Source organism: Acromyrmex echinatior, chromosome 5, assembly GCF_024713525.1.
Source record: "Acromyrmex echinatior isolate Ae372 chromosome 5, ASM2471352v2, whole genome shotgun sequence".
Taxonomy (NCBI): Eukaryota; Metazoa; Arthropoda; class Insecta; order Hymenoptera; family Formicidae; genus Acromyrmex; species Acromyrmex echinatior.
In genome coordinates this window covers 10,352,037-10,379,824 of record NC_141856.1, presented here as the reverse complement: position 1 = coordinate 10,379,824, position 27,788 = coordinate 10,352,037, and the positions used below count along the sequence as shown (strand labels likewise).

Genomic DNA, 27,788 nt, shown 5'->3' with positions numbered 1-27,788 from the left:
ATTTAGATTTAAATATCTTTTATTTATTTTATGATTTTTAAATATAAAGTAAGCATAGATTTGAAATCTATGAAAGTACATATTTACAAATAAAAATAAATATATTTAAAATTATACAAAAAATTTTCAAGAAGAAATCTTCTATACCAATGGCTATTGAATACGTACTCCATTACATTATCATCATTAGCAGTACAGAATACTGTAATACCTACTGTACTTTTAAGAGTAACTTACGTAGTTGGCCACTATTTGACGCTATATATTAATGTTGTTGTGAATCGTCTGCTCGTTCTCCCTTGAATTTGAATGTTTTGGAAAGAAAAAAAAACAATTGAAATAAACAATAGTAACCGACATGCCACAGATACTTAACAAATTGATCAATACACTGTATTATTTTACATGCCATAAATTTGTGTCAACTTCCTTGGTTGTAAGAAATATGGGTAATGATCACATTTTGTTCAAAATACTATTATTTTTTTAGCTTACATTCTTGACGTTTCTCCTAATGTGCTTTAATTGAATACGATTGTTACTAAGTGTATAATAAAACTGGACACTTGTAGCCACCGTGAAACGATTTTATAGAAGGACGAACATACTTTCGAGCGGCGACAAGTTTGAGGTTACTCTGGACCAGAGAAAGTTGAAAACACCGCAGGGTAGAATATTTGAGGTGAACAGCAAACCTCTGGCCTTAGCGGTGGCCGCCGAATGGGACGCGCAGAAGGAGACAATCGACAGAGGAAGCATGCACTTGGTATAACCAATATAACTAAACATGAATAATTTAATTACTTTATGATTTTATATTATCATTCCATACTTCACATCACAACAAAATTATGATGGAATAATTGTTTTGAATCTAATAATTTATTATATTATTGTAATCATAGTTGATTTAACAGAAATTTATTCTATAATTATAAATATACTTGGTATTTCTAGAATTTAGTAATTTGGCATTATCAGTTCATATTTTGTATCTATTCTAAATACACATATAAACATATGCTAACATTTTTCTGGTTTTCTATTGTAGACATCCTTGTGCAATACTGTATTGGACAATCCGCACAATCGCACCAAAATAGATCTAGTCAATCACATAGTGAACTGTTTAGAAATAGACACAATTTTATTTTATTCGAGTGTAAGTACTTATATAAATATTTATATTTTTTCAATACTATTTTTAATGTGATAGTATCTTGATTACAATAGTTTTTATGATTTTAGGAAGTGGATGAACTGTATCAGTTACAAATTGAAAAGTGGGAACCAATAGTTCATTGGTTTTGTGAAGATTACAATGTAGAGATTATGAGAACTCAAAGTATACAAGCACCTACAGTATCTATGGAAACCAAAGCTGCATTAACGAAACATTTATTATCTCATAATTTCAATAGTATTTATGGTAATAATAGAATTTTGTAAGATAGAATGATCTATGTTTGTATATATATTAATTGCTATCTACAATAGGTCTTGTATATGCAATGGATGGATTAAAATCAGTTATTTTAACTCTTGCCACAGCTGCAAAAATAATTAATATCCCGGAAGCTGTAAGTCTTTCACGTCTAGAAGAAGAATATCAGGTATATATCACCTTCTCGATTGGATTTGTGATAAAAATGATTGTGAGAGTCCATTTTGTTTTCCGTTATCTGTTATAATATGTAAGTGATATATTTCTAGTGTATGTCGTTATTATGTTCTTTTTACGTAGATTTCCCATTGGGGCAACGTAGAATGGCATCATGAATACGGCAAACAAGATCTGCAGGCTCGTCTATCGGCGGCGATGTTATTTGTATATTTGAACTCTCATTCCGCTACTTCTCGACTAAAAAATGACGTCTCTAATGTAAGCTAATCTTATTTTAGATTATTAGAGAACCACTACATCGATAGATATAAAATTTGTAAGAACAACATGTTCACTGTAATATATGTATAACATAACATCGATGCCGACCGATTTCTCCCTTCGTGGTAATTAATAAGAACTGCGAGAGAGAAATCCCTTACGGACATCTAGAAGAACGTTTTCAGCGACGATTAGATAGGTTTAGATAGGAATGGAACAGTCAGGCCCAACCCATTCCTTTGTACAAATGCAACTAAAAAGACGATGAACAATTTTATATATAATATATAATAGATGGCATAATTTTGTGACCACATAGGGTATCTTATATTTCCTTATTATGTAAAAGGAGAAATTGTAATTTCTTTTATATATTACCTATACGATGCTCCATGATGTAAACATACCGCACCGTTCTTGCACGAGTGGCGAATGCATTCATTACGATTGCATTCACCTACGCCACGGCCGGTGGCAGGACTGGAACCAGTCAGTGGAAGAATTGTCGTGTCTGTACGCAATTCAACGTCGAATATACATCCGGAAAAGCCGGTATGAAGAGGGAGGTCGTGCGGCAACGTTTCAAAGTTTTTGGATTTATAACCACCTGAAAAAGAATGAGAAAAATGTCTTCTCTATATATTTTTATTCATTTATCTCCATTTCATTATTAAGTATTATTTCATTTCAACTTCTATTCATCTGAGATGTCTAGATTGTATTTAATGTCAATGTCAGATATGAGTGAGAATTGAATAGCTACATTTAGCGTAAAATATATGATAACAGACGTTCGGAGTGTTGACATTATGCCAAATGTCAAATCGCGTTTCTCTGCAACAACGTACCGATATAAAGAACAGGCGATACATCGAGTTGAGTCATAGATCCTACTGCCTGACCAGTCACGTTTTTGAGACCCTCTACAGCAAGCCACGCTTCCTTGCCTCTTCTTCCGATTCGAAGAGTATACGTTTTACTTTTACCAACCGATCCTGTCACGCTCAGAGAGGTCAACGAATCGCTAGTGAAGATTCTTCGCACTCCTATTAAAAGATTATAATATTGAAATACAATTTCTTTAAACTCTCTATGCCAAAACTTTATATAATTGGATATATATTTCAGTATATATTTTTCTATAAGAAAAATTTTTTTATTCTAGATAGATGCAAAGTAAATATAATAAATAGAGCAAATTACAAAATTCCTCATAATATTTGTTATATTATACTTAATATAATTATTTCCTAGATACTTTTTAGACTCATAAATAATCTATATCTATGCGATTATTGTTATTAAAGATACAACTGAAAAAGAGATGAGAGCTTCGAATATATGAAAGATTCTAATTTACACTTATTGATAACTCACCGGAACCCAAATCCCACGTAAGCATAATATAGCCGCGCACAAATGTTATCGAAAGATGGTCCGAAACATCACGGCGCGAGCTTCTCTGTCCGAAGTATGCTATCAGAGAGATTTGATCAAACGTGCGCGGGATGAGTCGCAGCTTCAATTCCATTGTGTCCTTTATCGAAGTAGACACGCCGTAGGCAATGTACGACGCGAAGCCAGGAACGAGGACCGAGAAAGCTGGCCGCACTAGAATGGCATCTGAGAAGACGATTCGCTTTATAAGAATTTTATTGCATTGCGATTTTATTGCATCGCTATTGCATCTATGGAATATCTATTGAATATTTTATTATTACGATTTACCTTCTTCGCAGAAAAGTCCGCGACTGCCGAGTGGACAGACGCAGATGAAACCAGTTCCCGGTGAGCTTACGCATGTGGCACCCATCGAGCAAGGATTGTCGTTGCATGCCGAATGTTCACATAAAGGGCCAGTATACCTGTAAACAGTTTTTGCTGCTGAGCAGGTTTTAAAAACTATTGCTTCTACACTAAAATTAATTAGTGTTAATCAAAATATTTTATCTATAATTTAGCTCTTACTTTCTTTATTACGTTCACACTACTTCCTTTTTATTAGAAATATATAAAGATGTATTAAAGAAGGGAAAAATTTACGTAAATTAATTTTATTACTATTTAATAGATATTTACCCCGCTATACATTTACAACGAATTCTTCCATCGCTTTCTTCACACGCGCCGAAATTTTGACATGGATTCGATAAACATAAAAATGATGTGCATTCTTCAATTTGGAACGTTTCTATAGAATCGTGAATAAAATGTCGCATAATTCCATTTATCTGCAATGTAATCGAAATAATTCTGAGCCACTCTGTATAAAACTAACAAACTTTTTATTGAGAAAGTTTTTAAAATAATTGAACGATCTTCTTAAATCTCCTAGAATGCTAAATAATTCTTTATTAAAACAAATTCCTTTACCTTCAAGGAATCCATGCAACCAATGAATCCCATAGCTACATGAGGAAAATAATGTGAGAACGTTAATGGAATGCCTCCTATGTACAAATTAGCGTATTTTGGTACCATTCCTCGTTGTGGCAGTATTTGTTCGCCGGTCACAGCCATAGTGCCGTTCACCAGCAATTTGGCAAAACATTTTTCGTTTTCATCATTGGCAACATATTGAAAACTGTGATAAAACGAAAAGAAATGTTTCTTTCCTGTTAATTAAAGTTAAAAGAATAATCTAATGCAAATGGAATACCTCATATCGATGCCCACTTCGTATCCATTATCGATAATCGCATCGATTTCACCAAGTAACATAGTTTCTAATCCACAAGAAAACTGGAACTTTAACGATCCGAGTTCCAAGTACACCAAAGAATATCTTTCATTGTCAAAATAAACGTGTAATATAATTCCATTTTTAAATGCCGTTTTAAGTTTAACGTAAATTCGAAGCGTTGCGTTCTTATTCTCGGTCATTATTACTTCGACGCGTTGTCTAACGAAAGATTTGCCATTAAAGGCCGCTTGCGTAATAGTCGAATCTGTCTTGCAACCATCGGCATACTGAATAACAATTATAATACAGACATATTAACTATTAATGTTTTATTTTGAGAGAAATTTAGTTTTAACTTTATTTATATTTTCCATATAGATTGCTTACAAAGATTAGCTAGAAAACCTATAGTTTCAGTTTCAAAATTCTTTACAAATTATTTGTTCATTGTTATTTATTATTATTTATTGTTTTTATTGTTATTAATCACTTACTTCAGTAATATTTCGCGGAGTTATCACGGTAGTACTCGTAGAACATTGAGTTCCGCGACAGGCGCCTATTTCTGTAGTATTAACTTCGATACTAGTAACAGTAGTTTGGCTTAACGAAGATATGCTAGTAGACGTTAACGAAGAAGGTACTGTGGAAGTGTCAAGTTTGATGGTCGAAGATAAGACCGATGGCAGTGTCGATGAGGTAGTTAAAGGTACAACAGTTCTTGGTGTATCCATGATCGTAGTTCCAAATTCAAATGTTCTATTTTGTATGGAATCCGTCGTATATCGAAATGTCGTATCGATGGGAAGTGTTACATTAGTAGCGTGATCCATGATAGCACTTGTGACGCTAGTTCTGTTATCCTTTTGGCCTTCATCTATTGTAGGTCGATAACTAAGAAACGGAACATATAGTGATATTATTATTAAATTAACACAAAAATTATGTGAATCTGTATATACGAAAAAACTATTGATTCGATCTTTTAAAGAATATATATTTTTTTTACATGTTATTGGATGAAAATTCACTCATGTGATATAAATTATATCGCTTATTATTGTGGCTAAACTGCAGATAATTAATATTATTATTTATCAAATACATTGATCTCAATATTCTTAATGAGAATTATTTCATTTCTTCTATCCTAATAAGAAAACTTCATTTACCTAGAACTTGTCATGTACTCCGTTACATCGTCTATTCTACTGGAAACCGGTAGACGTATCTTTGTGGTCTGACCATAATCGTCAGGCTCTTTAGTAATTTCACCGTCATGGATTGATCTCCCAGTTGGCAAATAAACTTCTGTTTCAGTCTCATGGAGGTAGCCTTCAGTAACAGTGATCGACGATATCGTTACGGGCTCCAACGTAACGAAATCATCTCGAGTTGAACTCGTTGATGGAACTTCAGTAAGAAAAACGCTGCTAACACTAGAATCTTCGTACTTTGATGTCGTAGTTTTCTCCATAATTGTATATCTCTTCGTATAAGGTGAACTACTTGTTCTCGGAGATGTCGAATAAGTGGCAAAGCTGATAGTCGATGGAGATGATAAAGATGGAGAAGATAAAGATGTGTCCACTAGCGAAGTCGATTCTTCAGGTGAAACTATGGCAGTTGTAGTTCCGATTAAACTCGTTCCTTGTTCAGATGTGTCTTCCATTTCTAGAGTAGTTGTCGATGGAAAACTATATTCGCACATAGAACCACCGTAATTCGGTGGACACGCACAAGTGAAACTATTGATACCATCGATACAGGTACCTCCATTATCGCATTGTGCAAATTTCGATTCACAATCGTCATATCTTAGCTCACAAAATACACCATGATAATCGGGTACGCAGTAACAAACTGAACGATCGTCCTCCAGTAGACATACTGCTCCGTTTTGACAAGGATTCTCTTTGCACGGCACGATTGCCTTATCGCAATCTTTGCCAGTAAAACCTTTAATAAAAACAATAAAATGTTCATTGAAATATTTATATGTTGTAATTAATGTTAGGAAAATAAGGAAAGTGGTATATATTATTTTTTAAATTCTTTAAAGAGTGCTCGCTCTAAAAAGATAACGATACTTGTAACTTCCGAAATTTAATTATGTTTCATAAGTTATTTGTGCTATTTCTAGACAAAAATATCTGTAACTCATGGCAAGAATAATTTATTTACCGAATAAACAAGCACAAGTGTAGGAAGAGGGAATATTGATGCAGAGACCACCATTTCTGCATGGTGACTCCAAGCATTCGTCAACGTCCACCTCACAGAGAACACCGGTCCATCCTTTTCAAAGTGAAATCGTGAATATGAGAAGAGAAAGTACCATTATGATAGAATAAAAAATGCAGAGGAGCAAAATATTTTGTACGCACGTAAGTAGTTTTACGAATTTCCTACCTTTGCGACAACGACAATAGAATGAGAAACCGGGTCCTTCGATGCATTCACCGGAATTTTTGCACATTGTCTCGTTGCAGACTGACGCATCGATCTCGCAATATTCTCCTAGAAATAAAACAAGAAAATAAAAACGTGAAAATTTTTTTAATAAACATATTTGTCACACACCTGAGTATCCATCCAAACATTGACAAGTGATGCCATCATAATCAACGCAGGTACCATTATTAAGGCACGGATGATTCGAACACTCGCTATATCTTTGTTCACAATTTGCACCTATTTTTAATATAAAATCGTATTATTTATTTTTATTAATTCTCTTGTATTAATTTGTGACGAACAATATGACGAAAAAAAAAATGAATTACCTACAAACCCATCGGGACAAGTACAATTATATGCGGCAACACCATCGTTGCATGTGCCACCATTAAGACAAGGATCTGACCAACATTCATCCCAATTAATTTCACAATTAATCCCCGTGTAACCATCGATGCAGTAACAAGAATAAGTGCTGTGTCATACACATGAAAAAATTACAAAGTGAAAATAAATAGATATTTTAATAATTTTAATTATTTTGATACATATATATTTTTAAATTAATTAGTATAATACTATATATGTAACAAGAATAAATAATATTAAATCTTTATAAATTATTTTTATTCTAATATTTATTATACATTAAAAATATATGGTTTTAAGAAACATTTTTATAATTTTTGCTATATACAATACTTCTTATAGATGTCAATTATTAATTGGTTTCAATAAATTAATATAATATATCTTTGTATTTTCTGCGTGCGAGATTCTAAATTAAAAAAAAAAAAAACTATATTTATCTTTCATGTATTATATAGCGTGAGCTATATCTGTCTTATATCTAACGAAATGTTTGCCTTATTCTCAGATTATTAAGATGCGTGCTTTTATTAAGCGTAAAACTATATGTATGTACCTGTTCTCATTGTCCAAACAGATCCCATACATACAAGGATCTCCGCTACAATCTGATCCTAATGCAAACACCATTGCAGTCGACAGTAATATCAGAGTAAAAATATTTTTACACGTAGTCCTCATAGATGATGGATAGTAACTCGACTTATAAGCCAGTTTAAATAGCCTTACATACCTTTGTAGCATGATTATAGCATGATATACATACACACATGTCGATTTATTGCTAATAATGTATAATAATGTGTATGATGTGTGCACGCGCACTGGAATGTGTATAAGTGTATAAATTACGTTTTTACTATATGTCGTATATTAAGACAAGAAGCTCTACAACCATTACATGATGATGTAAATTAATGAGATATGGATCTATTTGTTTCAGGTTGAATAATGCTTTTGTATAGATGTTCAACATATAATACTTATATTTTTATAATAAATTATAACAAAATATCTCTATATAAATTAATATATCATTGTTATTAATACGTTGTATCATATTAAAATGATTGGAGAAACTATAATTAATTGTATGTTAACAAAAACAAGAGTAAATATATATATATATATATGTATATATATATATTTAATCGAATCGTACTTTATATCGAGGCAACTAATACTTGAGAAAAATTAATCTCAATTTTTCTAATTTCAAATATATTTAGAATTTTAATATAATTATATATTATATAAAATATTATATTAAAATTCTAGATATATTTGAGATTAATTTCTCTCAAGTATTAGTTGCCTCGATATAAAGTACGATTCGATTAAATTAGAGTAATAGTTTTGAGTCACGTTACTGTGCCAACGTTCGTCCGTGACCTTTCTCGTGAATTTTGGCATTACGTTATCAGTTAAAATGCCGCAGAGGGAAAATTAATTACACTTGATCGGTACGATCCCTAAAAGGATATAAAAAGTGGAAATGATTCGCCGGAAGAAGAGGACGGATCATTCTTTTCCATTACCTTCCCATTTCTGTACGACGGTGGGCAATAGAAAAAAAAAAGGGAGAACGCGAGTCGTCGAGAAACACGGCACTTTCGACAATCTCTGTACACAATTACGGTATGCTGTAGGCATATATCGCGGCATAGGCCATGTATATACGTTATTCTTGACGATACCGTTTACGATACCCTGTCGACGATGAGGACTCAGCCTGTAGTCTTAGCAACGCTCGACCATACAAATATAACTATTACATGCTGTACGCTTGCGTGAAGCAATCATATTGACATTAATTCTGACATTACTATTACATAAATAAAATTTATTAATAGAAAGAGATATATTTTTTTGGATTTTTTTGCCTTCACAAGGTCGTAGAGTAACGTCTGCAAATTGCGAAAAGAAAAAAAAAAGAGTTCGAAACTAACTTTTTTTATTTGACATAGCTGTATTATCAGCACCAATTTTGTAATTATTGATGTTTTTTGCGATAAAAAGTAAAATTTAGTTCTTTGAGAATTACAATATTTGCAAACTACAGAACACGAGACACTTTAGTCATGCGAACAAAGTCAAGAAACAGATCAATATCACGTTTACAGAAGAATAAATCGATTTATGACCGTGCAAGGTCGTAATGATATATTGTTACATCCAATGAACTTTCCGTCCTATGGAAAACTTTCATTAAAATAGGCGCAGGTATACGTATAATGAACAAAGTATAATCTTGTGCTTTCTCCAATTGCCAAATGAATTGTTTATTCAAATATTTAAGTATCTTATTTGCAATCTGTTGACATTTCACAAAATGCGTAAATGTGTAAACAGATAGGCAAGTTGGCTAGTTTTTGGTGTCGATGTGCTGCCAAATTATAATTCTATTTTAAACTAAGATTTATAACGAGAGCTACTCATAGAACACACAGTGCTATTCGCGTGCCTCCAATCAGAACTCTTTCGACTTCGTAATATTAATCCTGATCTTAATTATATAATTAATTTGTAAGATGATCCGTGAATACGTATTACGAAAGCTAAAATTCTCTGATACTTCTAACACCGGTCTGCGGTATATCACATCTGACAAAGGACGAGTATAAATATCCCAGTGCCATCACTGCCTTGTTGCATTCTTGCTATCAAGTAGGTTTTGTATATGTCAATCTTTCTGAAATTCACATTTAGAAATCTTGTGGTCAATTAAAAAAATTTTAGGTCAGATCCATGAATGTCTCTCTGTATTTGTAACGATTAGAAATTGATCTCATTACAAATTAAATCAGTTTCATCAAAAGAAGAGCTTCTATTTTGTAAACATTGTAAGATCTCAACACCCACTCGCTATTTGTGCCGATCAACAAAACAAGATTTTCCTAGCTCTTAAATGTTCTCTGTTTAGTTACACGAAAACTGGCTCAGTGCCGTGAACTGATACGTTTCATCATCTATATAAAAGAGGAAGATCAAATCGTCGAGGAGGAGAATCGACAGGAACACTTATAAGCAGAGAGCACATCTATCGTCCAGATGGAACTGAATGAGACGGAAGAGTTGCTCAAGTCTCATCTGCGAGAGAATAATCTTTTGCAAGATGAACCCAGGTCATGGATCGTTGGTCGTTCTCCTCTCGGAGGTCGCGGCATATTTGCCACGCGAGACATACGAGCTAACGAGTTAATCTTCATAGACGTCCCATTGTTAATAGGACCACGATGCTACAACAAGTACTTGCCAATGTGCGTCGTTTGTTACAAGAACAATTGCGCTCTGTTCCCCTGCGATCACGGCTGCGGTTTGCCGATCTGTTCTGCAGAATGCGAAAATTCCATGATGCATGTCCAACGGGAATGCCGATTCTTGAGAGAATGGACGCCAACTTGCGGTTCTACCTGGTCCAAAGACCTGTTACTCGCAGTAGTGCCGATACGTGCTCTTACATTATCGAAAGATCAATATAAACTCTTGTATGCTCTTGAGTGTCATGCGAATCTTACTCGCAACTATGAGGTACGTTTTCTTTTATATATAAGATTTCACATAAGTATTTCATTTGTATAATAAATATCTAGCTGTAGAAGAGTGGAAAATGAATAGCTAAATCTTCGAAATAATATTGTTTGTTGCTTCATAAACTATTCAAAATTAAAGAATCACTTAAAATCAGCGCTAAAAGAATCAAATTAAAAGATAACTTTTTAGTACGGATTTTAAATGATCCTTTAATTTTGTTGAGTAATGTGTACTGCAATACTATAAACAATATTATTTTAAAAATTTAGCTATTCACCATATATTTTAGAGAATGTGATTGACATAGTCCTCTTATAATTAATATATGTACTTCAACATCAAGTTATCTTGTTTAGTCTATTGTGTCGCTTTACAATTTCCTCATGTAATGTAAAAAAATATCGTGTAAAATATAAAATAAAGCATCTTATAACATGCGTTCTACAAATTTGCCGTAGATCGACTTGCTCAAGAGAAACGTAGCCAAACTTCCTAGCGAGGAGCAAATGGAACTCATGAGGCGCACTTGCGGTGTCTTCAATACAAATTCGTTCGAAGTTGTAGTTGTACCTTCACGGGACAACGACTATACCACGAGTTTACGTGGTCTTTATCCAATGGGAGCGTTACAGAATCATTGTTGCGTGCCAAATACCAGGCATCACTTCGACGATCAGCAACGGTTGTACGTGAGTGCCGTGCTGCCTATCGCTGCTGGTGAAGAGATCACCATGTCCTATACCGATCTGCTGTGGGATACGTCGAGCAGAAGGCAGTTCTTAAAAGTCACCAAACGTTTCTCCTGCAATTGCAATAGGTGCTCCGATCCTCTGGTATGTCAATATTGCGACAATATTTCGCAACGAAAATTTATGCAAGACTTTTTATTTTTCCTAGGAATTCGGTTCTCAACTCAGCACGCTTCTCTGCGCGAAGGACAATTGTTCAGGATGCTTGTTACCTCGTAATCCTCTCAATCATGAATCATCCTGGATTTGTGATAAATGCCAAATCAGTGTAAATTACAGACAGGTGGTATCTAAGCATTGAAATATAACGCTACATTTTTAATAAAAATATAAAAATAATTGAAATAATCTATAACGATTCTTTCTATAAGAAAAATAAATGTTTTTTATATAATTATTAATTTTAGAAAAAATAATATTTGTATATTGATAAGTCACGCACATTTACATTTGCATGAACATATGAAAAATTATAGTATTAAAATTATAGTATTTCGACAATACCAAAGTTTATCCTGATTTCTTTTATGAATGTGAATTTCGTTGCTTTACAGATCGAATGTATTCATTCAGGATTGAACACATTTGTATCCGATGCTATGTATAAAACTCCGCGAGAAATTCTAAGATTTACAGAAGCAATACTATCGAGATTGGTACCTGCCACTAATTATATTATGATGGATATGAAATATCGTATAATATCTTACTTTGGCAGAGTTCCCGACCTTAAATGGGAAAGTAAGATATACATAATATTCCATAAATATTATTGTGACATTTTTATAGAAGCCTTTTACCTTTATGTTGCTTAATATATGTGTGTACGTCATAGTAAAATGTAATTCTTATTATTGCAGATCTCACAGATACAGAACTTAGAATTAAAAAGATGTATTGTGACGATATACTTTCTGTTTTAGACACTTTGGGTTCTGGAGATTCAATTAAAAAAGGTAATGATGTAAGAAATGTTTTTCTCCTATATATTAAATTTTATATGTATATATATACATATAAAATTTATACATATAATATATATATATAATATTATATTATATTATAATATGTTGAATTGGCAAGGAAATAATTGCGTTTTTTTAGCTCAATGTTATATATACAATATCTTCATCAATAATGAAATTTAAATTAAAAAAAAATTTTTAAACTTGAAATCTCTTTTAAAAGCATATTTTTAAAGTGATTTTTTTATGAGTTTGATAATTTTTACATAACAAAAACTACGAGCTGAAAAGAACGGAAAATTTTTTTCTCACTTTATGAAATTGTAACGTGCCCAAAACAAATTTGAGAAAATTTTCGACTACCTATCGTGAAAGCTTGATACTTTCCCTACAAAATCGTTTTTTTTTTAAATATTTCTACGATTTTTGGTTACTGAGTTATCGCGGATTAAATAAAAGGATTATTTTGACTTTAATTGCTCATAACTCCGTTAAAAATTGTCGTATCGCAATTTAAAAAAGAGATTCTTAAAGCTGAAAACTTTATTCTATCAAGATATATTTATATTAGTTGATAAGAAAGTAATTGCGGTTTTTACTGATAGATGCCTTTTAAAAAAACGCAATTACTTTCTTGCCAACCCAATATATTATATTGTACATTAGTATTTCTATAAAGTATTTCTTTCCTTCATTCTTGTTCCTATGAACGAGATATACAGAAAGGTATATATGAAAGATATATATAGGAAAGACCGAAATGAAGATCGTGTTCTTTTTTTTATTAAAAGGACATTCTATAATAATATGTTAACGTAAATTATTTATGTCAAAATGAAATATGAAAGATTTCAGAAAAAAAAAATTTTAACACATATTATTTTATAGTAAAGTAAAAAAGTTGAAATAAAATTTTTAATGTATTTTCTAATATATTCCAGGTCTTGTTTTATATGAATTGTATCGCACAAGTCTTGAATTGTTTAAACGCCAGATTTCTGATAACGATGAACAGACATATCTGCACATAAAAGTATGACGAATAATTTATATTTATTATATGTATCCTAATTATTATTTTAAATCTTTTTTTTTTAGAATGACGATAATGAACAACTGTTAAAAGAGGCAATGAGTATATTACAAAACGATGTTGGTGCAGTTTGTGTTCGCAAAAGCGATTAATGCAAATGACTATTTTGACACTGTTCTTATTTATTGCCAATATTTGTATACATGTATTACGAGAGAGCAAAGAATGCGTCTACATTACAATTTTCACAATTTATAATTACTTATTTGATACTGTATTTTTAAATTCATGAACATACATTAAGTATAATACAAAAATAGTTATATATATATATATATATATATATATATATATATATATATATATATGTATACATATATATAGAACATGAGATTTAAAATGTGTGAAGATTCATTGATGAACTTTGCCAAAATAAAAATGCAAATTTAGACATAAATTATTATGACTTATAATCGTTATTCAAATATACGATTAGCAATTATAAGTCGTGATCATAGATACGTGTTCCCATATACACTATACTAAAATCTACAGTATACGTAACGTGAACTACAGATTTTCAATACAGTGCATATCTGAACACAACCAAGATAAGATTTGTTACAATGACTACGTTCATACGGTTCGATTTACACCGAAGTTATAACATCGATATTATGAAACTGGTCAATTATTCTTCTGAAGAATGTAATGACTGTGATTGACCAGTTTTCTGACTTTACGCTGTTTACTTTATTTGTTTACACGAATCATCGATTTACGCCGAAGTTATAACATCGATGATACATATGTCTATACACACACACACTAGGACAATATAGATAGCGCAAGTAACAATAGAGTGTTACTTTGCAACAAAATAAAATATAAAAAATTTTTTTAAAATACAAACCTTCATTTTCAGAACATGATTTTGAAATTTAATAGCATATTTGTGCTTCTTGTATATTCTTCAATGATTTCATGTTTTCAAATTTGTTTCGAACAAATATTAATACATAATGTACATTCCATAATAAAATAATGTAAATTTTTGTAAACTTTTTTGCTGACTGTATCTCACACACATTTTATGTATAATATACTTTATATATATATAAATACAAGAAAACAGTGACTATTCATAATTTTATGTACAAAACTTATCTTTTTCATCTCACTTGCTGTAATAAACATTTCGCTTCTTCGTACAAAGCAATATTTGGCTTCAATGTTTCCCAATCATAGTCCACGTCTTCATCGTAACTTGTATTATTATTTCTACAAAATTTTATTCTATTAATACTATTACACGTTGTTAAAGTTTATAATATAACTAACTGATATTTATAACGTGATTTAAAGCAAATTTTAAATATAAGAATAATATAAAACCTTACCTATACAAAGTATCGTCTACAACATGCATTGCACCATTACCTAAATCTTGAAGTAACCGATTTCGTGCAAGTCCTGTGTGCATTAGCGCAATATCATTCAGTAAAAATTCTTTATGATCTATAAAAAAAAAGAAATAAAAATTATTTATTTATTTGCACAAAAACCTATTTCTGATTTTAACAAAACTATTAAAACTCACCATTCTTCTCATACTTTTTTATCAACTTTTTCATGAAATCTTCACCCGCATATTTCTTAGATATACCGATTCTATAGTAGATAGCTTTACACTGCCATCGATTCTCCGTAGAGTCTTCATTGGACGGAACAATTCTCCTCGCTTGCGTTTCCTTCACAAGAGATTCCCAATCGACTCCTAAAGCATCACCTAATCCTTTTCCGCTCGTTTTGATATCCTCCTCCAACTCACCATCAGAAATTTCTTCGAAGTCCATAGTCTCCATATTATCGTCTTCCATGTTCCTATAAAGAGAGTCAGATATAAAATTTGATGTTTTAGATATAAAATTAGAGTTTTCGCATAAATAAAGCAATCTGAAGCAAAAGAAATTAATTTTTTTAAAAGATAATCGCATATTTTTCGTTATAAATTATGATCTTAATATCAAATAATTTCTTTAACAAAAACGTTTTATCTCTTATAATATTTTATAATCTATATATCTTACTTCAATGATGCTGTATCGGCATTATCTTTAGATTTTGAACTGAAAATAGTTTCTTCTGCAGGTTCTTTCGGAGATAATTGAGCTGACTCTTGTACTGTTAACTGTACATCACGGTGCGCAACATCTGATGCTTTCTTATTTGTCCGTGTTTTATTAGTTTCCATATCCTGTTAAAAAATTATATATAAAAGTGTGAGCATGACATTTTGAAATAAAAAAAAATAAAAATATAGGAATATAAAAATATGCACTGTAGTATCTTCTTCCATGTTCAATATATCATCAGGATCATCGCTAATATCACTCAAATCGCTCTCGGTATGAAGAGTCTGTAAAGACTCATCGGCAACAGGACGCTTTGGTTCCACCGCGACAGATTCCTTAATTTCAGGTTTATCCTTTTGCTGATTCTTCTTTTGGAAGTTATCCGTGGACTTTTCTCTAGTAGTTGTGCACAATCTACCTTCAGCAAGTTCCATCAACTTCTTGTTGATAGGCTCTTCTTTCATGCTGCCATAAATAGCAGCTTGCTTAGCAGAAGGATGAATCACTGGCTCTTCTCTTGTTTCTGGCGCATTGTACGATCGTCTTTTGCTATAAGAATTATTTTCATTTAACATGCTTTAACTAATATAATGCAGATATATATTATAATTTTCATTTTAATCGTGTAAGATGGTAAGATTTTATGTTTACTTATGTTGCGTAGATTCTCCGTGCTCCAAGTCCTTCGTGCGCTCATTTCTGTAATGCGATCGAACGTGAACGTTCTGATTATCCCATTTTCGTGAATCATTAGGCTTCCAGTCGCTTATAGTATTATCATATCTGGAATTCCACTCGTCATCATGTATTTCCGAACGAGGAAGACTATCTCTGCTTTCCCATAATGGTCTATTGCGCCATTCTCTTTCCTCCCATTCTACTGTCTGATAATTACGGTCTCGACCGTGTTCTACATCACGATGATGTCCCTCCCATTTATCATTAGAAACAGATTCATCTCTAAAACAGAAAATATACATAAACAATAATAAAAAAAAGTAAAATTTTAGTAACGATTTGAAGAAAAGAAATTCCAAAAAGAAAAAGTTTATAATTATAAGATATGATTATAAGATACAACATATAAAATCTTTGTTTTAGTTCTGATAAGTTATCTGTTAAGATAGAACAATACACTATTTTAATAAAAGAATAACATAGAAAATATAATTCAATATTATCTCGAACTAACTTTCAAAGAATAATATTTCTTCAGTTCATATTAATATATTAATTATTACCTGATACTGGCTCCACCACTTCTCAATTTATCGCCAGGATACAGAGGATGTCGATGATGATGATGATGATGACGATGATCATCGAAGGATGGTCGTTCTGTAGTTTGAATCACATATCTTGCCTCTCTGGATCTTTCGTCGCGAGCAACGCGTCTTTCTTCAAAAGGACTGTCAAACCTTCTACCCTCGATAGTCTTTCTTCTGTCATCCTCATGAATGTGAGCGTGATCCCGATACTCAACGTGTGGAGCTGATTCTTCCTGCTCGTCCCAGTGCTCCGGCAATCTGCCGTAGTTCCTACCAAAATTCCTCTCCACTTCCATGGTGCGTCGCGGACTGTTTGCATCCCGACGATCCACCATTCGGTTGATTTTGCTCGGAACGCGATTCGATTCTATTCTTGCCTGATCCTTCCTGCTGCTGTGCTCCGATGTATGACCCCGTTCATATCTCACGCCGAACCTTCTATGTCTGTCCCTGTCGTAGTGATTGTCCACCATATCTATAAGATGATCGCGAGATGATAAAGCGGGTGTCACAGCCACTACTGATGAGGAAGATGAAGCCGAAGGTACGGGTGGCAACGTCGCTGTTGACTGAACGTTCGACGACGGCGCGGCATGCCCACTCTTGTCGTGTAAGGATGCACGATCTAAAGACGTTTCTCGAAAACGATCCATGCGATCCCGGGGTGAATTGACTGTCGACTTGCTGCGACTTGACGATACATCTTTTTCAACAACAGTATTTCTTTCATATCTTCCATCCAGTCGTGACTGCGTGGAGTTCCGTTCACGCTCGGCGAGAGCTTTCGTTTCAGATCGTTCCCGTTCGCGTTCATTTCTGTTTCGCTCGCGAGTCCCGCCGCTTTTCTCAAATGACATATCTTTACCCAAAGGTCGTTCCTTGATTCTATTATTGTAACGCGAATTCTTATCCGCCGATAGGTTCAATGCCGCGGGTGAAATTACCGTAGACACGTCCCTTTCGCGTGGTTTCATAGACTTCTCTCTTTCTCGGTCGCGATCGCGATCTCGTTCTCGTATTTCACGATCTCTTTCCCGCTCACGATCGCGTTCTCGTTCTCGTTCGCGATCTCTATCTCTCTCTCTGTCGCGTTCTCGTTCTCTTTCTCGATCCCGGTCCCGATCGGTCCTTTCTCGATCACGCTCGCGCTGTCTTTCATTCCGACAACGCTCCTGAGATTCATCCTTATCCTTATCACGCTGAGGTTCTTGGCGTTGATCACGAGTCAGTCTCGAGGGGCGTTCGTCTCTCATCTCCTTTTCACGTTGACGCTCACGGCTTTTCTGTCGCGTCTTATCACCGCCGTAGGTCTTATCATCAAAGTTGTCCTTATTTATGTTGTTCCTTCGATAATTGTCATCTTGATTCGAAGTTATTGTTTGTTTTGTTTTACCGGAAGATGCCTGCTCGTTTTTTCTTACATCATCTCGTTCTTTGCTTTTATCTCTTTTGTGCGAGTCGCGATCTTTCTTCTCTGCATCTCTCACGCGACTCGACGAGTTGCTTTGCTTCTCCGCATTCTTCGCCGGGGTAAGATCGCGTCTCCTCGATGGCGTTCGACTACGTTGTACTTTTGATGACGCATTCTCTTTAACGTGCTGGTACTTGGATGATCGTTCCGATGACGACGGCGGCGGCGGTGGTGTACGTGAACGCACATCCTTCTCTTTGCACTTGGACCTCAACCGATCGTCTGATTTGGTTTTTTCATCAATAGAGCGGTTCTTTTCTTTCTCCTGTTGTTCTTTGATTTTATCGAATGACTTGCACTTGACAGCGTCCTTGGACAGACACTCATCCATATCACGAACCTTCTTGTAATGCCTGCCGTCCTCCTTGTCCACTTCTCGATTATTTTTTATCGTTTTCGGTGATTCGCTTCTGTTCCTTTCCCGAATTTTGCTGGATGATGCGTGATGCGCCACAGAAACTTGCGAGCCCAATGTTGCAGCTACTGCAGAGGTGACTCCACTCGTAGATCCCTGTTGTATCGCAGGTGATCTAGCGCGCAATGAGTTGGTATGCTTCCTGGTTACAGATGACGAACCATACTTCTTGACTGGTCTCGTAGTAAGATCTTTTTTTGTGGAATTGTCAAGTTTGCGTTTCTTCTTATTGACGGCTTTGTCATTTCTTGTTCCTAGTCTCTTGAGTTTCAATCTATAAAATTCACCCATGACAGCAAGTATTTATATATATAACTCCTCAGCATTAAAATATAATATACATAATAAATTATATATATAATAATAGATTATTTATTGAATATAAAACTACAAGTAATTTGTTTGCTTACAAATACTTGCAATTACATATTCACACATTATAAAGTACAAATAAAAGACACTAATAGCATTTTCGACTCAAATGGGTTTGCACCGATTTAAGTTGGATAATTTTTGCTAGTTACTTAGTTGACGTTACATGTTCTACCAATAGGAGAGCATACAATATCATTAATCCAACCCAGATTGATGCAAACTCGCTCGGACCAAATATGCTATAAATGAGTATTTACTTTTTCTTTCTTTCTTTGTCCTCACTATAATCGGCAGAAATACTATGATGTCTCTTAGTCTTGATCTTTTTGATTTTCTTATGCGAGTCCGACGTGGATGTAGAAGAAGAGTCTTCACTGCTAGAGCTGCTGCTACTGCTAGACGTGCTGGATGTATGCGAACTAGAGGAAGAGCTCATCGCTTTTTTCTTCTGCCTTACTTTATCCTTGCCATGTACTTCTTTGTCCTTCTTCATTTGTAATTTCAGTTCCCGTTGTATCAATTGCCGCCGTCTCTCCAACACTTTCTCGTCCTCGTATTCGAGATCTGTCTGATTCCACTCTTCTATGTTTAAATCCGGACTATGCGACGCCTTTTTCACGATCTTCGATGTGAGCCGTTTGAAGGGATCCTCTGCAATGAGCTGTAATATCGAGAGGATCAAAGAAAAAATTTTGACTTTTTTAAATTTATAATTTATAGTCATCTGCCAATTTTTACTCTTATTAATTATATTACAATGCTGAAAACATTATGTATATGCATATCAAATAAAATTGTTATCAAATAGAAAAATATGATGAGCTTACCCCAGATGTACCTGCGATCGCATTATCTTTCTTAGCACGTTTGGATGGACTTATCAATGTGTGTGTGTTTGCGTATCTAATTAAGAAATAAGAGAAATGAGAAATTGCATTAGACCAATAAGCAATATGCTAATAAAGAATAAAAAATTGAATCAGAAATCAGATCTTTATGAGAAACTAGTTTTCGGATTATATCATATTGTGCAAAATAAATAAGACTGTTAAATCATCGAAAAACAGCTATTCGAAATATTGGAGAAAATATAAAATTATCATAGTACACACTCATAATCATGACTCCAATTAATAATAAACCGTAAAATAATTAACTATATGTTACAAAAATTCTTCTACTATTGTCTTTATATTATAAAGCGAAATTGTTTTTTTTTTTTTGTGAAACTGCAAGTGTAAATTCTTGCAATAATCAATCAGCCGACTACTACTGCGTACTTCGGCGAGAGATTATGACAAATGAAATTGGCACTCACTTGCAACTCTTTCCGTAGGAACAACTGCCGTTGAGGGCCCAATTTCTACAATAATCCGATGTATTTTGAGCGGCGGCGGCGGCGGCGGCGATCGCTGGTTTGGTGCCCAACCTCTCAAACACACTCGGCCGTCGTGAAGAGTCTGTATTACATTTCGTAGGGTCAGCCGTTATTTTCCTTATGTTTGGTTTTGACATATTATCACCATAAAGCACTTGTATTTTCACAATGGAAGCGCATAACTGCGAGCATGCAGGCGTTTACGTGCCGTGCGAAACCGTCATTGATCGTCATGCAACAATATGACTTGGCGATCTGATCTCGGCTTGTCTCGTCTTGGCGTCTCCGGTCCGATCTCGGCTCTTGGCGCGTAATACACTATACAGGCCAATACGAGAAGGAGAATAGATATATTTATGCTATGGCTGCTCGGAATATGCTCTTCCTCCAATTAGATTTCAGCTTGTATTTAACGTCCGACTGTCGGTAATGAGATCGGAGCAAATCGGAGTCAATCAAAATTGGAGTATTGGTCAAAACTCCATGAAATCTAGCTTTACTATTAAAAAAAATTGGGATTTTATCGCTTTGTTTAGCTTTTTAGAAAATATATTTTCAGAAAAATCTATTCATTTTATTTTGTATATTTAATATAATGTCTATTCATTCAGAATAAATATAACTAGTTTTTCAATAATAGTTTTTGAATTCATAGTTGATATTTTTGCTCGATATTGACATGTCTAATTGGTAGACATTTAATTAAATCAAATCTCATTGTCGATTATTTTTCTTATAATATAGATTAATTATTATAGATGTTCGATTTTCTTATAACGTTTGGTTCAATTTATTTATTTTGGAATAGTCATCAAGTTTTGATGTTTTTTCAGATGACATAGTCAAACTAAGGACCATACATGCATACATATATTTAAGAACAATAAATCGTAAAATTAATATCATATTAGATATATGAGTTACTCAAGTCAAATTTTGATAGTCGCATAAATTCATAAAATTGTTAAACTCTGGAAAGTTTTTTTCCATAAATTTGTTATTACAACTGTAACTTTATCAGCAAAGGCATCTAGGATATTTGAAAGTTTCAAAAGAATCGATTATCCATATTTTTTTATCAATATTTTGCCTTAAAAATATGTATCTACATTTAATACACAATTATAAAACGCTTTACGCGTTTATATATCGCAACAATGTAAAAATATTGCATGAATGTTCCACGTTTAATGAATATTCGCGTTGCATGCCAATTGTTTTCATCTCAATTTTGATCAATTCGCAGAGATTGACAAAGCGCGCGCGTGACATCCATCGTTATATTACATGTTCGAATCAGAAAACATGCGGAAATCGGATGACTTAACGCCAGAATCATGTCGAATCATACCAATTAAATGAGAATGACCGATCGGACGCGTCCGATGACTAATGATTGTGGAATAGTGCCGTATTGTCTCTCGCAGAATCTTGCTATTTACAACATAAATATTCGTATATTTATGTGTGTATATATATATATATATATATTTCTTTTAATTAAATTTAATTAATATCTCAAACTCTTCTTTCCTTTCACCCACCTTGTATATTAAATTTTATTAATTTTGCATTGATCACGTATAATCTTGCATTAAAAAAGACATTGTAAACATATATATATTATCTTTAAAATAATTCTAATGAAAAATCCGCTTGCCGTTCGCATGTGTTTTTTTATTAGAATAAAAATAATTCAATCATCATTACATATTCTGATCAATTTATTCTCGGGTCGTTTGCCGTAACTCGATTAGCACGATTAACGTCAGGAATGCATTCGCACGCTAATTGCAATTTTATATCTTACATTGACCCGCGCAATAACAAAGGATTGTGCGCATTTATCCTTACTTCTCGATGAATATAGATCGTATGGATCGCAATCGGAGGCAACGAATGCGCGAGCGAGCGAACGAACACAAGCACATTATCGTAAAATCGGGATCGTCGTCGAAAAACAATAAAGTGGCGTTTTTCGCACAAACGCGCGTATTGCACACCATGAAAGAAGAAAGAAATATTTTTATTACACGCAACATTTCCCGCACACTTGTAATTATGGTGATATCGTCGAAGTGACGTCTCGTGCTACACTGATATTACACATATTAATTTTTGCCGACGTTACGTACACAGCGAATGAAACCTACGGTGGTACCCCGCATAACAATAAATTAGACTGCATAACGATTTGATAAGGATTATACAACATCATTTATATATGTATGTAATCGTATGACTATATATCCACACGGACTTTTTTTTCTTTCGCAACATGATCTTCAGCGCAACTTTACATACAAAAATCGATTAAAAAAATATTAGTATGAATATATGAATTAACATCTTGCATATTTAAAATATATGTATGTGTATATTAGTGATTAGCAAAATATAATTATAATTCTAATCGCGGCGTAAAATCGCTCTAAACAATCGTTCAAGAGATTGTTTAAAAGAGATGTAGACGCTACAGAAGAGATGCATCGCTATATGCTTCGCTATATCTCTCTTCTCTAAAATTCTAAAGCAATGATATTCCACCTCGCGCCACGATTACAATCTTTCCACATACATTATTATTTTATCTTTATATAATTCAAATATATATGTACGTAGGTATAGCGTTTCGTTCTGAGGTAGATCGAGTCAGCAAACAGCAAACAACTATATAATTCAAAGCTCATTTCTAAGTGCATCTAAATGCACATTCTAAATCTTTTACTATTATGATTAAAACTACATCGTCTGAACGTTAAAAAAAAGATCATCAATGTCAATTCTTAGTATTGTTGCATCAGCCGCCATCATAATTCCGAAACCTTGATTAGTAATTGCGTAAAAAATGGAATTGATTAGACTTATTCGGAAAAAAATCGTCGATATTTTAAATATTTTTTAATATCATTAAGTATAATTAAATTTTACATATCAATTTTATTAGGGCCAAAAGTTCTGCTGTGTATGATACACATTCACTGTAATTTAAAAATTAAATTTAGAATCACACAACGTATGCAACGTTGATTGATAATGGACATTGATGATATCATCTCTCTTTAATGTATTATAATTAAGTGACATTCGGCACTTTTTTCTTTGCACTTTCATCAGGATATATAATCGTTCTTTTTTTAATCAAATGATATCTTTGCAGCTAATTTGTCAAAAAAATCGTATCCTTTGTTTGCATAAATACATTATTGAAACTATCGTACGTGATGCATGAAAAATGTTATATACAGATTGACCAATATATACAATAGGTGAAAACGCAGATACTTTTGTAAAAAAAATTAACGATTTGAAAGTCTAAAAGATAAACCAATACGTATATCAAGGTTTCGTTTCTTATTACATCAGTAAACATTTTTGGAAATAACGTATACAAGATATATGTTAATTATACGTTAACCAATAAGTTAAACTGTAAATCTCCTTTGTCAAGCATTTAACAGCAACTTTAAAGATAAAAAGCAATATTATCCTACATGTGTGTATAGACATAGCATATTTTTCTAAAGATATATATACACGCGTAGACATCATATTTATAGGAAAACGATTCGCTATAATATTAAAAATTATCGATTCCACCATCAGGAATACCGGCTCTAATATTCTCCAACACTTTGTTCACAAAATCTGTTGAATAATTTGCTATTCGCATTTCTGCAATCAGAAATTTGCATACGTATTAAAATAATAATAACTAATATGAGTATGCTTATTGTATGTTTTATTTGTATACTTATGATACATTTTATCTAAGAAATTATATACATATATACATATATATATATATATATATATATATATTGATATTACTCACTGGTAGCTAGCTTGCAACATTTTTCCATTTGTCGTGTAAGTTCTTCTTGAGTGTCAGGATTGGATTCAGCTAATTTAGCAGCAAGTGTATGTTTAGCTTGTGATATACCTTGTATAAGACGTCCTAATAAAAGAATTATTCGTTTTTCTTAATATATTCAATATGTTTCAATACATTTATCATTTCGACGTATACTCAACTGTGTTCTGTTTCAAGTCCATGCAGCTTTATCTTATTTGCTTCATGTTGAGCCTTTTTCTTTAAACGGCATGCTCGTGAAGCTAGTTTATTTTTTTCTTTACGCGTTTTCGGTCTTGCCGGAAAAGGTAATTCTGAAACAGGTGTCATATCATTTATAATGCGATTTAATTTATCTAGTTCTCGTCCGATGTTATGGAGCTTGCGAGGATTCGGTGTAAGATCATTTCCGTCGCCTTTTCGTGCCTTTCCACTATGTTTAATTCCTCTAAGAGCACAATGAGGACTAAATACTGGATCAGTTGCTTCATTCAAGACATGTGGATCTTCCAAACGCGCTCGCGCAATTAATCGTTGTCCTTTTGGTCCCTTAGCTTGAACGTTATATTGCCAGAAGAATCTTTCTTTCTTACTATGCCTTTCCTTTCCCAATTCTGTAGTTCCTGTTCCTACTCTGTTATTACTTTGCTCCTCACCATCGCTTCCACCTGTATCTGATAGATAAACGATGATTTATATAGCTATATTTCCATTTCTTTCTCTTTTAGTTTACAAAATATTTAATAAAAATGTGAGATTAATTTAATCAATCGATTTTTATTTTACACAAAAAAATAATTTTTTATAAATTATATGACTATATTGTATACTATATATCTATATTTCTTAATCACACAAATATATATATATACCATTATCACTGCTGTAGTCATCATAGTGATCACTATCATCATCACTGTCTTCATAACCTTCATCGTGGCTAAGAGGATCAATACATAGTGGATCTGGACTAAGAGCACCTCCAGTACTCAGACTACTCGTCGATCCTGCCTCCACCAAACTACCGGTACTCAAGAGATGTTGTCGTGGTTCCCTGTGAGCCCAGATATGATCCAAATGTCCCATTGTCTGCGTTGGTGCAGACATAGACAATCTCGAAATTTTAGGTTTACCACCTATCGTAGAGATATTATCAGCCTGATTAGATACTGGATTAAATGGATTTTCACCTCTTTTCATAAGTAGCTCGTGTAAAGTAGATGAGCCAATGGGCCGAGTTACAGGATGTGGTGAAGTCGATGAGCTTGCTGTTGAACTACCTGAATGAATTGTAATACATTATCATTTTTATCAACAAACAAATCGTAAAAAAACACAAATATAAATCATCAAAAGCACAATACTAATATTTAATACAAAAACACAATATTAATATTATCTAATTGTTTTTGCTGTTACATGTAAAAAAATACTGTTACTTAATATTATTGCTATTAAAAGATTAAATACATTTGTTTTTTGACTATACCTGCAATGTTACTAGTGCCTGGACTAGGAAACGCAGTAGGACTAACAGCTTCAGCATTATCCACAATATTTGAACCTCTATTTAAATTAAAGCCACATGTATTTGTATATGTGGGACAACTACGGTGTGTTACTCCAGATTGAGGAAAACTACTGGGCGCAAATCCTATGCTACTACTAAACAGAGAGCCAGTTAATGGAGCAGCATATTCCATTTTTATCGGCTGTACTCTTTCTTCGGGTAATAACAAATCATCAAAATTTAAATCTCCCAGCAAGGTATCGTCATTGGCATTCAATTCGGCCAGAGTTGGACCTTGAATAAGTTCAGCTTTGTCCACCTGAAATATGTCGTCCTCATCCATCTTAAACGAGATGTCCATCTGATCTGGATCCATTTTAAAAGGATATTCCATTTGCTCGGCCCTCATATCCCATCCTGAGGATACCGCTAGAGGGGACGGTGAGAACTGATCGTAAGTTCCTCGCGTGGTACCTCTGTGTCCTCCCGGTATCGGCACAGATGCCGACGCCGAATTCATCTCCTGGGCAGGTTCCTGCTTCACTATGCTATCCATTGTGTTAGATAGCGAAAAGTCGTTGTACTTGGAGTCATCCATCAGTCACAAGTGCGTTGACGAAAAATCAACAGAGAACGTAGTTCTCGCGCGCGCTTCAAGCACGCTATAACAATGTCAACAATTATACTTCTGGAAATTATTTTTCTACGGAAAGTAAAAAGTACAAAAGTTTGCTGAATAAAACAAATCGTCCCAAACTCAATCTGTTCGTCGTTCGACTTTGTATGTATCAGAGACGAATATCGTGCAGTTACAGGCAACAAAAATCGTTACGTATTATTATTACACGCGTTACAACAACGCGTCATTACAACGGCACGGCGACTGGACAATGTCCCAGCGCAGCGGGACGATAACGAAAGAGAAAGAGGAAACGCGCGCGGCTTATCGCTCACTGAGCGAATTGCACCGTTTACAATTTTGATTGATTTTGACTTGTCCACGCCTGATATCGCTCGATCGATTCGCAGTGATTCGCAGCCTCGCGTGGCCTCGCGCACTGAAAGGCTCGGCCACGAGGGAACGGCTACTCTGTAGTCTCCTAATCCGCTTAAGCGATATTTAAACGAGAGCTGACCTGCTCGGAGAGAATGACAATGTGCACAGCACAGGTCGAAAATCACATATTGGTCCACGCGCGCACACAGTTGACACAGTTGACACAGTACGCACACATCGCGCGTCTCTCGTCAGTAGGCATTTTTCGCAGCTGACAGCATCTCGCGACGAGGCCAGCTAGAGTAGGTTTCACTTTTCTTCCCCCCCGAATTGTCGGAGTAGACCCGACTCACTCGACTCGCGTGGCGCCCGCGACGGCAGACGGGTTTCACGAAAGCGAGAGGATCCTCGATTGCCGTCAATCGAGCACGTCTATAATCATGCAAATCTCGTACTACGGATTTTTCCTTGTACGTGCGAACGACTTGCGAGAGAATCGCGCGAGAAATCGGTCGAAACGCGGAGATGTTACGACGTGTGTTGTTTGTTATTGTTTTGCCACGAGACTGCGGGGGCTGAGTGATCGGTGATGTTTGCATAAATAGAAGAACGGGTCACATGACACGTCTCGCGAACGAATGTCGACCAGTCTGCGGCGCCGACCAATCGTGCGCCGCTGTTTCCCTCTATCTGCAAAAACGCGCGCAT

General features: G+C 34.1%; 5 protein-coding genes across 8 annotated transcripts; 2 read left to right on the top strand and 3 right to left on the bottom strand.

Moving 5' to 3' along the window:
• Positions 1-182: 182 nt before the first annotated feature.
• On the top strand, positions 183-3,244 carry l(2)k14505 (ATP synthase mitochondrial F1 complex assembly factor 2 homolog l(2)k14505). The gene is made up of 6 exons (XM_011068461.2): positions 183-449; positions 573-766; positions 1,052-1,162; positions 1,249-1,429; positions 1,498-1,613; positions 1,745-3,244. The coding sequence occupies exons 1-6, from the start codon at positions 359-361 to the stop codon at positions 1,889-1,891; spliced, it is 840 nt and encodes a 279-aa protein (XP_011066763.1). The 5' UTR covers positions 183-358; the 3' UTR covers positions 1,892-3,244.
• eys (eyes shut) lies at positions 2,038-9,068 on the bottom strand. 3 transcript variants are annotated; one of them, XM_087406346.1, is made up of 16 exons: positions 8,936-9,068; positions 7,954-8,181; positions 7,355-7,503; positions 7,152-7,262; positions 6,981-7,088; positions 6,753-6,866; positions 5,741-6,527; positions 5,063-5,462; positions 4,545-4,855; positions 4,259-4,469; positions 3,965-4,116; positions 3,614-3,750; positions 3,263-3,508; positions 2,734-2,931; positions 2,264-2,492; positions 2,038-2,138 (listed from the first exon to the last, which is right to left on the bottom strand). In XM_087406346.1, the coding sequence occupies exons 1-16, from the start codon at positions 8,941-8,943 to the stop codon at positions 2,087-2,089; spliced, it is 3,441 nt and encodes a 1,146-aa protein (XP_087262472.1). In that variant the 5' UTR covers positions 8,944-9,068; the 3' UTR covers positions 2,038-2,086. The 3 variants fall into 3 exon arrangements, with proteins under 3 accessions (XP_087262472.1, XP_087262473.1, XP_087262474.1); XM_087406347.1 differs by having other exon boundaries at positions 7,954-8,130; XM_087406348.1 differs by lacking the exon at positions 8,936-9,068 and having other exon boundaries at positions 7,355-7,429; positions 7,954-8,044.
• A 280-nt stretch (positions 9,069-9,348) lies between these two features.
• Positions 9,349-14,897, top strand: LOC105153553 (SET domain-containing protein SmydA-8). Of its 2 annotated transcripts, XM_087406352.1 has the most exons (7): positions 9,425-10,928; positions 11,390-11,764; positions 11,829-11,963; positions 12,235-12,421; positions 12,541-12,636; positions 13,587-13,678; positions 13,744-14,897. In XM_087406352.1, exons 1-7 carry the CDS (start codon positions 10,449-10,451, stop codon positions 13,828-13,830), a joined length of 1,452 nt encoding a protein of 483 aa, XP_087262478.1. In that variant the 5' UTR covers positions 9,425-10,448; the 3' UTR covers positions 13,831-14,897. The 2 variants fall into 2 exon arrangements, with proteins under 2 accessions (XP_087262480.1, XP_087262478.1); XM_087406354.1 differs by lacking the exon at positions 13,587-13,678 and having other exon boundaries at positions 9,349-10,928; positions 13,744-13,824.
• Positions 13,841-21,140, bottom strand: LOC105153552 (uncharacterized). The gene is made up of 10 exons (XM_011068459.2): positions 20,661-21,140; positions 20,170-20,245; positions 19,600-20,003; positions 17,055-19,241; positions 16,465-16,773; positions 16,020-16,362; positions 15,769-15,935; positions 15,279-15,562; positions 15,079-15,196; positions 13,841-14,959 (listed from the first exon to the last, which is right to left on the bottom strand). The coding sequence occupies exons 1-10, from the start codon at positions 20,855-20,857 to the stop codon at positions 14,851-14,853; spliced, it is 4,194 nt and encodes a 1,397-aa protein (XP_011066761.2). The 5' UTR covers positions 20,858-21,140; the 3' UTR covers positions 13,841-14,850.
• A 1,236-nt stretch (positions 21,141-22,376) lies between these two features.
• Positions 22,377-27,690, bottom strand: REPTOR (repressed by TOR). The gene is made up of 5 exons (XM_011068458.2): positions 26,063-27,690; positions 25,446-25,853; positions 24,756-25,247; positions 24,556-24,678; positions 22,377-24,395 (listed from the first exon to the last, which is right to left on the bottom strand). Exons 1-5 carry the CDS (start codon positions 26,679-26,681, stop codon positions 24,301-24,303), a joined length of 1,737 nt encoding a protein of 578 aa, XP_011066760.1. The 5' UTR covers positions 26,682-27,690; the 3' UTR covers positions 22,377-24,300.
• Positions 27,691-27,788: the final 98 nt, after the last annotated feature.